The sequence below is a fragment of the Mobula birostris genome, chromosome 10 (genome assembly GCF_030028105.1).
Source record: "Mobula birostris isolate sMobBir1 chromosome 10, sMobBir1.hap1, whole genome shotgun sequence".
Taxonomy (NCBI): Eukaryota; Metazoa; Chordata; class Chondrichthyes; order Myliobatiformes; family Myliobatidae; genus Mobula; species Mobula birostris.
The window spans coordinates 41652342-41666538 of record NC_092379.1 but is presented as its reverse complement, the minus strand read 5'-3'; the positions used below and the strand labels follow the sequence as shown (position 1 = coordinate 41666538).

Sequence of the window (14197 nt, the reverse complement as noted above, 5' to 3'; positions counted from 1 at the left end):
TTTCCTCCTCCATCCCAAAGACGTGCTGGTTGTAAACTGGTTGTTGTAGATTCCTCCTCTGTGTCGGTAACTAGCAGGAGTAGTGAGGTAGTGTTCATGGGTTCGGTGTCCACTCAAAAATCGTATGGCAAAGGGGAGGAAGCTGGTCCTGAATCAGTGAGTGTGTCTTCAGACAAATTGTCCCTCCTTTCTGGTAGTAGCAATGAGAAGAGGCTGGTGGGGCCCTTAATGATGGACACTGCCTTTGTGAGGCACCGCTCCTTGAAGATGTCCTGGATAATATGGAGGCTGGAGCACACGATGGAGCTGACTAATTTTATAACTCTCTGTAGCTTACTTAAGCTCTCCTGTATCATACCAGATTTAGTATGTATTTGGTTTTAAGGAAGCAAATCGCTCTCAGTTTCGGTGTGCAAACAGAAAGTAGATTTTCTTCAGTAAGGCCTTTGACAAGGTCCCGCATGGGAGGTTAGTTAGGAAAATTCAATTGCTAGGTATACATGGAGAGGTGGTAAATTGGATTAGACATTGGCTCAATGGAAGAAGCCAAAGAGTGGTAGTAGAGAATAGCTTCTCTGAGTGGAGGCCTGTGACTAGTGGTGTGCCACAGGGATCAGTGCTGGGTCCATTGTTATTTGTCATCTATATCAATGATCTGGATGATAATGTGGTAAATTGGATCAGCAAATTTGCTGATGACACAAAGATTGGAGGTGTAGTAGACAGTGAGGAAGGTTTCCAGAGCCTGCAGAGGGACTTGGACCAGCTGGAAAAATGGGCTGAAAAATGGCAGATGGAGTTTAATACAGACAAGTGTGAGGTATTGCATGTTGGAAGGACAAACCAAGGTAGAACATACAGGGTTAATAGTAAGGCACTGAGGAGTGCAGTGGAACAGAGGGATCTGGGAATACAGATAGAAAATTCCCTAAAAGTAGTGTCACAGGTAGATAGGGTCGTAAAGAGAGCTTTTGGTACATTGGCCTTTATTAATCAAATTATTAAGAGCTGGAATGTTATGATGAGGTTGTATAAGGCATTGGTGAGGCCGAATCTGGAATATTGTGTTCAGTTTTGGTCACCAAATTACAGGAAGGATATAAATAAGGTTGAAAGAGTGCAGAGAAGGTTTACAAGGATGTTGCCAGGACTTGAGAAACTCAGTTACAGAGAAAGGTTGAATAGGTTAGGACTATTCCCTGGAGCGTAGAAGAACGAGGGGAGATTTGATAGAGGTATATAAAATTATGATGGGTATAGATAGAGTGAATGCAAGCAGGCTTTTTCCACTGAGGCAAGGGGAGAAAAAAACCAGAGGACATGGGTTAAAGGTGAGGGGGGGTAATGTTTAAAGGGAACATTGGTGGGGGCTTCTTCACACAGACAGTGGTGAGAGTATGGAATGAGCTGCCAGACGAGGTGGTAAATATGGGTTCTTTTTTAATATTTAAGAATAAATTGGACAGATACATGGATGGGAGGTGTATGGAGGGATATGGTCCTTGTGCAGGTCAGTGGGACTAGGCAGAAAATGGTTTGGCACATCCAAGAAGGGCCAAAGGGCCTGTTTCTGTGCTGTACTTTCTATGGTAAAGAGTTGTCAAGGTCTGAGTCAGAGTCACGGGCAGAGCTTGTGGTTGGACTACTCAGCCACGTGGTTACCCTGGGAATTATTAGCTGTGCTGGATATGAAGCAAAGTAACCTGAGAATTATGCAAAGACTAACTTGTTCCCAGTGACTGAATGTAGAAAGTGGAATGTATTAACCACATGGGAGACGTGAATGTAGAATGGTGCACTGTCATGTCGAAGAGAGATACTGTGCGGGTCAGGAGTGTGGGATCTGTAATCTAAATAATCCAGCACATGCATAATTACGTTTAAATCGTGAAGTTGAAATAACATCCTGCTGTGGATGTGGTAGCATAGGATTCACTGGGTTATTTATTTAAAGGTACACTGAGGAATAAGGCCCTTCCCGCCCTTTGAACCGTGCTGCCCAGCAATCTCTGATCCAACCCTAGCCTAAACAGGGACAGGTAACAGTGATGAATTAACCTCCCAACTGGTGCGTCTTTGGATTGTGAGAGGAAACCCGCGCGTTCTGCAGGGAAAATTTACTGGCTCCTTACAGGTGACATCAGAATTCCCAAGCTGTAATAGTGTCACGCCAACTGCTACGCCACCGATAGTGGTTAGTAACGTTCTTACTGTCTGCATTAAACCATCGGACACTTTTAAGATTTTTCCTATTTTTCATGGATCATAGTCCTGGTATTGACACAAAGAAATTAATTAAGGATAGTCAAAATACTAGATGCAAGTACCTTAGATAGGGTATCTTCTGTGTAGCCTTCTGCCACGGCACAATCCAGTTTTGTGCAGTTTATTAGAGCACGTTGCCAGTCTTTCTTGTGTGACCCCTTCACCATTGGCTCAAAGGAGTTAGCAAACTGTACTGGTAAGTAGCGAAAGGTGAAGACGGCTAGAATGCAAATGTGGCAAGTTGGCATGTTCTACTAGAAATTCGAGGGGTTATTTTATCAACATTCTTTCTTTTGTCAAAACCTGTTTAGGGAGTGGAGTTTTTTGATGAGAAGTTGAACTGCTTGTGCATGACGTGGCTGGTGGATCGCGGTGAGTATAGCCTTGATGAATCGTTACTTTTGTTGAACGAAAGTCCTTCAAAGTTGTCCATGTCATCTTACTGGTGCTTCCATGATGCTGAGTGACCCTACCAGGTGCCTAACCAAAAATCCTTCATCGTGCTTTGTCACATCCTCAAAGGATTGGGTCAGGCTCAAGACACGACATGCCCCTCACAAAGCCATGCTGACTCTCCGGAATCAGACTATGCTTCTTGTAAATCCTGTCTGTAGGAATCTTCTCCTGTAATTTGCCCACTGGTGAAGTAAAACTGACTGGTCTATAATTCCCAGGGTCATCCCTACTCTCTTTCCTGAACAAGAAAATAACATTTGCCAACTTCCAATCATCTGGTACTTCCTCCAGTGAGGGCTGGCCAGTGAGGATGCCCAGATCGTCACTAAAGGTGCAGCAATCTCTTCCCTTGCTTCCCGTAGTAACCCTGGGGTATATCACATCTGGCCCCGGGGACTTATCTATCCTAGGGCTTTTCAAAATTCCAGAACATCCTCTTTCTCAATGTCAACATGTTGCAGCATATCACTGCTCTCGCAAGCATCAAGGTCCCTCTCACTGGTGATTACTAAAGAAAAGTATTCATTGCGGATCTCCCCCAAAGTCCACTGACTCCAAACATTTTGCCTCTTTTAGCTCTGGCCGGCCCAGACTCTCACTCTGGCCATCCTCCTGTTCTTCAAGTTTGTTCTTCTGAATCCAACTCACCAAGTCCTTCTCGTGGCCCCTCCTAGTTCTCCGAAGTCCATTCTTCACTCCCTCCCTGGCCACATTGTAACCCTCTGGAGCCCAGGCTGATCTTTGCATCCTACGCTTCTAGACTAGCTGTTGCACATCTCTTGTCAAGCATGGCTCCTTCACCCTTCTGTTCTTTCCCTGTCTCAGTGGGACAAAACTCTGCAGAGCCTCATCCAAGTGAAGCCCAAAATGACTTCCACATTTCAATTGTGTGTTTCTGAGTGTGTTCATCCCAGTTTTTACTCCCAGGTTCCTGCCCAATGTCCAATACCATCATAGTTCAAACACCGGCGCCCCCCTCCCCCCCAGTTATTACTGCTGCAAGCAATCTTGTCGTACTCTTGTACACATGGCAACAAGAAACAGACTTGACTTTGACCGATACATTTATTTATTTAATTATTCGAGAATAGCATGGAACGGGCCCAACAAGACGCACTGCCCAGCAACCGGCCGATTTAACCCTCGCCTCATCACAGGACAGTTTACAATGACCAATCAGACTACTAAGTAATAAATAATGGTAATCTATTCGAAGTATTTTTTAAGTATCTAATGGGGCAACACAGTGGCGTCTGGTTAGCGCAACACTTTGCAATTGGGTTCGATTCCCACTGCCACCTGTGAGGAGTTTATACGTTCTCAGCTTGACTGCGTGGGTTTCCTCCGGGTGCTCCTGTTTCCTCCCAGAGACCTACTGGTTGGTAGGTTAACTGGACATTGTAAATTGTCCTGTAATTAGGCTAGGGTTAATCGGGGGTGGCTCGCAGGGCAAGAAGGGCCTGTTCCACGCTGTATCTCAATAAATAATCAATGATAAGTAAGTATATTAAAATGCTACTCTCCAAGTGCATAATTTCCTCCACTGTGTGTAACTTGGTATGGAACAGGTTGACACTTTGAAGAAGGTGGTACGAGCATTTCATTTCGGAACTTTGTATTTTATCAGCAAGGTACATATTTGAAAATCAAGTAGTAACAGCGATCAGATCATTTCTTGACCTGTCAATGCTGTCTTGCAGTGTACGCCATTCGCGAGGCCGCGACCAACAACTTGACCAAGTTGGTGGAGAAGTTTGGCAAAGACTGGGCAGAATCCACCATTGTGCCGAAAGTACTTGCCATGGCCAGTGACCCCAACTACCATCACAGAATGACCACCCTCTTCTGCATTAACGTGAGTATAGCTTTGACAATGTACTTGCCCATGGCCAGTGACCCCAACTACCTTCACAGAATGACCACCCTGTTCTGCATTAACGTGAATATAGCTTTGACAATGTACTTGCCCATGGCCAGTGACCCCAACTACCATCACAGAATGACCACCCTGTTCTGCATTAACGTGAGTATAGCTTTGACAATGTACTTGCCCATGGCCAGTGACCCCAACTACCTTCACAGAATGACCACCCTGTTCTGCATTAACGTGAGTATAGCTTTGACAATGTACTTGCAATGGCCAGTGACCCCAACTACCATCACAGAATGACCACCCTGTTCTGCATTAACGTGAGTATAGCTTTGAAAATGTACTTGCCCATGGCCAGTGACCCCAACTACCATCACAGAATGACCACCCTGTTCTGCATTAACGTGAGTATAGCTTTGACAATGTACTTGCCCATGGCCAGTGACCCCAACTACCATCACAGAATGACCACCCTGTTCTGCATTAACGTGAGTATAGCTTTGACAATGTACTTGCCCAAGGCCAGTGACCCCAACTACCTTCACAGAATGACCACCCTCTTCTGCATTAACGTGAGTATAGCTTTGACAATGTATTTGCCCATGGCTAGTGACTCCAACTACCATTGCAGAATGACCACTCTGTTCTGCATAACGTGAGTATAACTTTGACAATACTTCCATTACACTTCACAAGCTGCTAAAATATTTCATGAATAAAACGTACAGTTAGAACAGACACTAAAGAATAAAGAATTTAACAAAAATAATATGGATTTGTTTAAAATGTTCTTTTAATATATTCTTTGTGAATGTTTAGATTCTGCAAAAAATCAATTAACACTTTGCCAAAGCTGCTCCTTCCAATATTGACATCTGCTTGATACGAGCTTCTGTGCTTGCGTTATTTGCTGAGGTGTAGTGGTGTTTTGTGTTTAATCTGCAAGGTGTCTGGAGTAAAAATTGAGTTGAGGGTGAGACTTTTTATGATTTCGTGGAGCAGAGTTCCTAACCGTCCCTGTGGAAATGGACTGATGGTGTTAGCTGAAGGACAACTGATTTAATGACCTGTTGACCCACCAGATGGCTTACAGCTTTCAAGTTTTATTTCACAAGGCTCTGTTTCCGTGCTGTAGTGGACTATGGCTGTCTTTTGCTTAGAGATCTGAGTACCTTGAAATGGACATTATACATTATCTGGCTGAGGGAATTGTAAGTTTTTTGACGCAACTAGTTTCAATTTACAAGTGTACTTAAAGGCCCCCACAGTCATTCCAGTTGCGGAATTAACTTCTTTCCCTGGATTTATTTGATGGGCCTGGGCTTTGCTGGAGTTTGGACAAGGTGATGGAGAGATTCAGTTGAAATGCCCAGATAAAATGGATGTTTCTAAAGTGGGTGAGTCTCGGACTGGAGGGCACAGCCTTTGGAACAGAGGGATATCCCTTTAGAACGGAGATGAAGAATTTCTTTAGCCAAAGCGTGGTGAGTCTACAGAATTCATCGCCACAGGCGGCGATGGGAGGCCAAGTAATTGGGTGTATTTAAAGTGGAGCTTGATAGGTTCTGGAGGGTGTCGAGAGGTCTGCACGACCTGGCGTTTTTGCGGTATCCTCAAGGATTTGGCAAGCTGGACTCTCAAGAATGCAGGTGCAGCGGCCGCGGCCATTGCTGGGAGTGGACTTCAGGTTGGATGAGAGTGGCCTGAGAGGGGAAAATGAAGTGGTGTTCAGTCGATTTCAACAACGAGCCAGGTTAAAAAGTTTAAAGAGTCGCAGGGGGAAAGACTAACTTCTCTGTGAGGCTTTACACACCTCAGCAGTGAACCGACTGTCACTGTCAGCACTTGTCTCCGCACTGAATTGACTTGCTGGCTGTGCCCTGCGACCATTGACACCCTGGCTCAGATAAAATGCTGAACTGGCTCCTTGGCTGTGGACTGCAACCATTGGGCCCCTGGACTGGTTTCACTTCTCTCAGCACAGAACTGACTCCCTTGCTGTGGCCTGCAGCCATCTACTGATCTGAACTGGCTCCCTGCCTGTGGGCCTAATTTCGGCGACCCTGCGGTTCATGTTCTGTTTCTTACTGGTTTACTATTTTTTGATTCTTGTTTGCCCGATTTGTTCTTTTTGGGCACATTGCGTGTCTGACGGTCTTTGCTGTGTAGGATTCTTTCTTTTTCCATGGATTCTCTTGTGTTTCTTTGCTTTATGGCTGCCTGCAAGAAGACGAATCTCCTGCTTGTATATGGAGTTCATACTTTGGTAGCAATGTACTTTGAAATTTAGACCTCTGGATCAGCAGGAACACCTCAGAAAGATATGCCTGCGCGGGCTGGACCAAAACAGGGCTAACAGCCTGCGGGAGTGCTCGCTGGGATTCAAACTCATAGGGATGGGCCACAGGCCACATTTACAGTTGAGGTGGCAGTGGAGTTAAATATCAAAGGGAAACAAAGCAAGCCCAGTAAGGAGAGCAAACCTCAGTCTGATAAGAAATGCAAGATTATATTTATTTTGGTGTAAGCAACATTACTAGTAAAGCAAATGAGCTCACAGGAGGGTGATATTGTTACTGTCATAGAGAGGGTTGAATGGCTGAACGATTCACTCAGTGAATGGTGTGGTGGGCGTGGCACCGTAATATTGATTTATTGCTGAAATATCGAGGAGGAGGACATTCTGGGACACACCTTACTAATCCACAAGCCTCTACTGGTGAACTTCCGGTAAGATGGCGGTGTGCTGGGGCGCGGCGGGTTCTACAGGGCCAGCCAAACGTGTTACTATCTTTTGTTTATTTCTTTACAATCTCAAGACCCTGCTGGAAGTTAAGCACTTAAAGAGTGCTGCGGCCTACCCCAACGGCGTAGAAACTGAAGAAGCTGGACTTGGGGCAGATCGTTCTGCTCCCTGTGTCAGAGAGTCAGCAATGTGGTTGGCGTGCAGACTGGCAGCGAGCAATTGTCTTAGTCTCTTTTCTTGTGATTGCAAAACCCTGTTGAGCATTGTTAATGTGTAATGCTGCAAGTCTGGTCTTCTGATTTATTGCGGACTACAGGGGCTGGCAGCAGGGGTGACTGACACCCCTGCAGGGTGAGCGGATGTGGCCTCAAGCCATGGGGCCGCCTGTTTGCAGCCACCCAGGAGAGAGGCATCAAGAGCTGGCACTGGAGGTGGTGTAGCGCAGCGTTTAAGCTAACGTTGGTGCTGTCCCTCTCCCCCAAAGTGTTTGCTTGGCAGAAGGCAGGATGTATGTGTTCGACTACAGACTGCTGCAACATTCATGGACTCAGGGACTTGGACTATATTTGTTGTGTGACTATATTTTACTGCTATATGTGCCACGTGCTGTGTATGACTGTTGGTACTGTTTTGTACCTTGACCCTGAAAGAACACTGTTTCGTTTGGATGTATTCATGGGTATTCATGAATGACAATTAAACTTGAACTTGATGTAAACAGCCAAGAACAGCAAAACATTGGAATATTACCTGCAAGCTGCACACCAACCGGACTTGGAAATATATTGCCATTACTTCTGAAACCCCCTTTTCACTGGGCGTCTCTGGAAATGCAGCCTTTTAACCCCTCGCAAACAGCCACCGGACTCCGCGGGGAGAAACTTCAGGCTTCGTACATCTAAGGTGTATGTGACTTTGGTCCCGCAAAATCCGTCAGGTTGGTATGTCTCGCCTACCCAAACCCCGGTTTGTGTGAATGCTGTGTGATTTACTGCCCCTGGCAATCGCCTGTCAGCAAAAAATAGCAGATTGTTCACTGCATAGAATTATTCAGGAGTATATTTAAGAATGTTAACTTAAGCAAACAGTTATTAAAGGAAAGAAAGAGAGAAAAAACAAGAAGGGCCCATTCTACTTAAAAAGTCACAAGTGCACAGTGGAGTTCAAATCTTGAACTTCTCTGTAAATCGCGCACTGGACCCTCCCTCGGCCTGCGTGAAAGCACACAACACCTTCCGAAGGTCACTGGAAATCCATCTTGAACAAAGAGGCTTTCCCACAGGATTATTGGTCCTTCCTCCTTGAAGCCATTCATCTGCAGAAAGCACCCTCATCGTCCACCATCTTTCCTCCTGTCTTCTCCCAGCTCCGGCCAAACAAAGACCTCTCTGCCCAGTAATCTCTAGCACCTTCTCCCAATTCTACCATCCTGATTGGATGACACCTCATTCCTGAGCTCAGACCCAAACAGGCTGAAAGCAGAACAGATTGCTCTTACAGAACTGCTAAAATGAAATGCCTACAGCATAGCAGTAAAAATCTGAACCAGGGCATTGACTCTGACTGGGTCAGAATCCTGGATCACCCACCCTAACTGCATTGTGGGTGCACCCACACCTCAAGGGCTGCAGCCCACCACAAAGGAATTAAATACCACTTCAACCTGTGATGCCCACACATTCCTTGGAGGAATATGCAAAAAGAGCTTCAAGTAACAGTGTACAGGTAGTCCCTAGGAGTGGTCACATGTGACAGCTCTCCCAGTATTCAGCATGAGGTACAGGAGCAAGGATATCAGAATCAGTTTTAACGTCACCGGCATAATGTCGTGAAATTTGCTGTCTTTGTGGCAGCAGCACAGTGCAACACATAATAATAGAGAAAACTGTGAATTACAGTAAATATATAAAATAATAGTGTGGAAACAGAAATAAAAAGTAGTGAAGTAGAGCATGGGTTCAGTGTCCATTCAGAAATGGCAGAGGGGAAGAGACTGTTCTGGAATCGCTGAGTGTGTGCCTTCAGACTTCTGTGCCTCCTTCCTGAGGGTAGCAGTGAGAAGAGGGCATGTCCTGGGTGGCAGGGGTCCTTCACCATGGATGCCGCCTTTTTGAGGCATCGCTCCTCAAAGATGTCCTGGATACGAAGGAGAAAGGCAAAGCACAGTTGTGCGAGTTATCAGGTTATAGCAGTACAGAACCTCAACTTCTCTGATATCAGCACGAACGATTTCAAAGGGAATGGCCCAAAGGAGGGGGGATCCAGGAAAACTTCGTGAGAAACAGAGTGAGAGAAGGATGTGGCTGGAAAACTCGAGCAGGGCAAGAAACCGAGTTATTAGGAGTCTTTAGTGGGGTTGGATATGGATATGTTTCCAAGGCCTGATGAAATGTATCCTTGGCTGTTATGGGAAGGAAGAGCTGAGCTCCCAAGGTCTCTTTGAGAGTTTAGTGAAACCCTCTCTCATTGCTCCCCCTCCGTGATCTCTGCTTCCCTTCAACGGGAGTCAGTGAAACCTTCTCTCACTCTGTGATATCTGCTCAGCTCTTTAATTCATCCCTCCCCCCTCCTGGTTTCACCCAGCACCTTGTATTTCTTTCTCCACTCACGTTCCACCCCCCCCCCACAACTTTTAAATCTACTCATCTTTTTTCTCCACTCCTGCCGAAAGGTCTCGGCTGGAAATGTCGACTGTACTCTTTTCCACCGATGCTGCCTGGCCTGCAGAGTTCCTCCAGCATTTTGTGTGTGTTCAAGGATCCTGGTTGTTTAAAATCCGAAATTGTCACAGAACAGGTGCCAGGTAACTGGATCCCAGCAGTACGGTGCCGTTCTTCGACGAAGGCAGCAACTGGTAACTACAGAGCTGTGAATCTAACATCAGTGGTAGAAAGGGTGTTGTAAAAAGTCTCGAGGGACGGGATTCAGCTGCACTTGGGCAGAGCTTCATCAGAAATGGTCAGCGTGCAAGTGGTGATTCTGTCGGCCAGTTTGAGTTTCTTGGAGTTACGGGTGTTCTCATGCAGTTGGTGTTGTCTACAGGGACTTCGGTAAATATTTTGACAAAATCCCCAAATGAGCAAGAGACCGAGGGATCCGAAGTAACTTCACAAATTGGGTTCAAAGTTGATTTGCTGATCAGCTTTTGTGATTACCCCGTGGTGTACCACAGGAATCTGTGCTGGAACTCTCCTGCAAATGATTTGGATGTGGCTAGAAGGTTAGAAGATGACATAAAAATGTGAGCTTTGTCTTGCAGTGTTAGTGCTAATGATGGTGAATTGGTTAGTTGGCAAACTAGGCAGAGCAATTGTACCTAGAACATAGAACGTTAAAGCACTGTGTTAAAGTGCTGTGCTGATCTTTTAACCTACTCTGAGATCAATCTAACCGTTCCCTCCTACATAGCCCTCCATTTTTCTATCATCTGTGTGCCTATCTAAGAATTTGTCAAATGCCCCTAATGCATCTGCCTCTACCATCACGCCTGGCGGGGCATTCCACACACCCACCCACTCTGTGTGTGTGAAACAAAAATCTTACCTCTGTACCTTCCTCCAATCATCTCAAAATTATGCCTCTGGTATTGGCCATTTCTGCCTTGGGAAAAAGTCTCTGGCTGTCCACTCTATCCACACTTCTCATCCTCCTTCACCCCAAACAGAAAAAGCCCCAACTCACTCAACCTTTCCTCATAAGACACGCTCTCTAATGCAGGCAGCCTCCTGGCAAGTCTCCCCTGTGTCCCCTCTAGATATTCTCCATGCTTCCTATGACAAGAAGGAAGAAAAAGAAAATATTTAAAGAAAAACTGGATAGGTATATGGACAGGAAAGGAATGGAGGGTTATGGGCTGAGTGCAGGTCGGTGGGACTAGGTGAGAGTGGAGTTCGGCACGGACTAGAAGGGCCGAGATGGCCTGTTTCCGTGCTGTAATTGTTGTATGGTTCTACAAGTCACTTATAAATCAATAGCATCATAACATTTTAAGTAACATTTGGATATTAAACACACAGCACGTATTTTCCCCGCATGAGCATATAAAATCATTGCAACACACCAATATCGCTGATTCAGTGGGAGCCCTGGGCTTGTTTCCCTGCAACAAGACGGTCCTATCACGGGCTGATGGGAGTCAGCGATACTCGAAGGGGGTTCCTTATGTCCAGTCTTTTCCGCAATTTAGTTTTCGTTGCATTCATTGCAGAGATATGTTGGAAATGGAAGCACCGTTTTCAGTGTTTTCATGGCTATCTCAGGATATTTAGCCTTGACTTTGATCCAGAATGTCGCCAGAGATGTTATGTCAAACATACTTTTCAGCCCGCCGTCATTTGCAAGCTCGAGGAGCTGATCTTATTCCTGTGCTGACATGGATGATGTGCGAGTAATGACCTCGCGTGTGTTCAAGCTGAACAGTGGGTGAGAGGGAATGAAGAAAGGTGCAGCGACTCCTATCGCCAAATCATGTCGTTTCCTCGCGGCCCGGTAGCACATGCTTTGTGGCTTGGTACTGGTCCGCAGCACGGTGGTTGGGGACTGCTGCGCTAGGGAAATTCTAAGCAGTTTCTAGAGTAGGTTACCTGGTCGGCACAACATTGTGGGCCGAAGGGCTTGTAATGTGCTGTGAATTTCTATGTTCAGAAACATGTGGTTAAACCTCCCAGCCCTCTCGTGCTTTCCCACTTATTTCTGCCTTCTCTGCTTACCGGACCTGCCTGTTCAGTGAGTTTGACATAGAATTCTGAGTTAACACCTGCTACACTAGTATCCTGTGTCCCAGCCCTGCTGCCTCACCAGCTTGAACCCTCCCAAAGTGCTCGAGCAAAGATATGGATAAAAGGGACGCACAGAGGCGGTTTCCAATAGCGCAAGAGTCTGGGGCCAGAGGGCACAGCCTCAGAATAGAAGGACGTCCCTTTACAGCAGAAGTGAGGAGGAATTTCTTTAGCCAGAGGGTACTGAATCGGTGGAATTCATTGTCACAGACGGCTTTGGAGGCCAAGTCATTGAGTATATCTAAAGTGGAGGTTGATAGATTCTTGATTTGTTAAGGGCGTGAAAAGATATGGGAGGAGGCAGAAGAATGGGGTTGGGAGGAAAAATAAATCAGCCATGATGGAATGGCAGAGGAGACTCATAGAAACAAAGAAAACCTACAGCACAATACAGGCCCTTCGGCCCACAAAGCTGTGCCGAACATGTCCTTACCTTAGAAATTACTCCGCTTACCTATAGCCCTCTATTTTTCTAAGCTCCATGTATCCATTCAGGTGTCTCTTCAAAGACCCGATCGTTTCCGCCTCCACCGCCGCCTCTGGCAGCCCATCCCACACACTCACCACTCTCTGCATAAAAAAAACTTGCATTGAAACATAGAAAACCACAGCACAATACAGGTCCTTCAGCCCGCAAGGTTGTGCCGAACATGTCCCTACCTTAGAAATTACTCGGCTTACCTGTAGCCACCTATTTTGCTAAGCTCCATGTACCTATCCAAAAGTCTCTTAAAAGACTCTATCATATCTGGCTCCACCACCGATGCCGGTAGCCCATTCCACACACTCACCACTCTCTGAGTAAAAAACTTACCCCTGATATTTCCTCTGTACCTACTCCCCAGCACCTTAAACCTGTGTCCTCTTGTGGCAACCATTTCAGACCTGGGAAAAGGCTCTGACTATCCACATGATCAATGCCTCTCATCATCTTACACACCTGTATCAGGTAACCTCTCATCCTCCATCGTTCCAAGGAGAAAAGGCCGAGTTCACTCAACCCATTCTCATAAGTCATGCTCCCCAATCCAGGCAACATCCTTGTAAATCTCCTCTGCACCCTGTCTATGGCTTCCACATTCTTCTTGTAGTGAGGCGACCACAGTACTACAAGTGGGGTCTGACCAGGGTCCTATATAGCTGCAACATTACCTCTCGGCTTCTAAATTCAGTTCCATGGTTGATGAAGGCCAATACAGCGTATGCCTTCTTAACCACAGAGTCAACCTGCGCAGCAGCTTTGAGCGTCCTATGGACTCGGACCCCAAGATCCCTCTAATCTTCCACACTGCCAAGAGTTTTACCTTTAATACTATATTCTGCCATCATATTTGACCTACCAAAATGAACCACTTCACACTTATCTGGGTTGAATTCCGTCTGCCACTTCTCAGTCCAGTTTTGCATTCTATCAATGTCCCGCTCTAACCTCTGACAGCCCTCTACACTACCCACAACACCTCCAACCTTTGTGTCTCAGCAAACTTACTAAGCCATCCCTCCACTTCCACTTCCTCATCCAGGTCATTTATAAAAATCACGAAGAGTAAGGGTCCCAGAACATAACTGAGGCCGACCTCCATGCAGAATATGACCTGCCTACAACCACTCTTTGCCTTCTGTGGCAAGCCAGTTCTGATCCACAAAACAATGTCCCCTTGGATTCCATGCCTCCTTACTTTCTGAATAAGCCTTGCATGGGGTACCTTATTAAATGCCTTGCTGAAATCCATATACACTATGTCTACTGCTCTTCCTTCATCATTGTGTTTAGTCACATCCTCAAAAAATTAAATCAGGCTTGTAAAGCACGACCTGCCCTTGACAAAGCCATACTGACTATTCCTAATCATGTTATACCTCTCCAAATGTTCATAAATCCTGCCTCTCAGGATCTTCTCCATCAACTTACTGAGGTAGGACTCTTTGGTCTATAACTTCCAGGGCTATCTCTACTCCCTTTCTTGAATAAAGGAACAATATCGGCAACCCTCCAATCCTCTAGAACCTCTCCCATCCCCATTGATGATTCAAAGATCATCACCAGAGGCTCAACAATCTCCTCCCTCGCCTCCCACGGTA

The 14197-nt window shown here is 45.9% G+C and overlaps 1 protein-coding gene across 1 annotated transcript in view; it reads left to right on the top strand.

Moving 5' to 3' along the window:
• LOC140203621 (serine/threonine-protein phosphatase 2A 65 kDa regulatory subunit A beta isoform-like) overlaps window positions 1-14197 on the top strand; it is a 57255-nt gene that overhangs the window by 32620 nt on the left and 10438 nt on the right. Inside the window, exons 11-12 of the mRNA XM_072269669.1 lie at window positions 2577-2637; window positions 4422-4576. Of these exons, the coding sequence (XP_072125770.1) occupies window positions 2577-2637; window positions 4422-4576 (216 nt within the window). The remainder of the gene's footprint in view (window positions 1-2576; window positions 2638-4421; window positions 4577-14197) is intronic.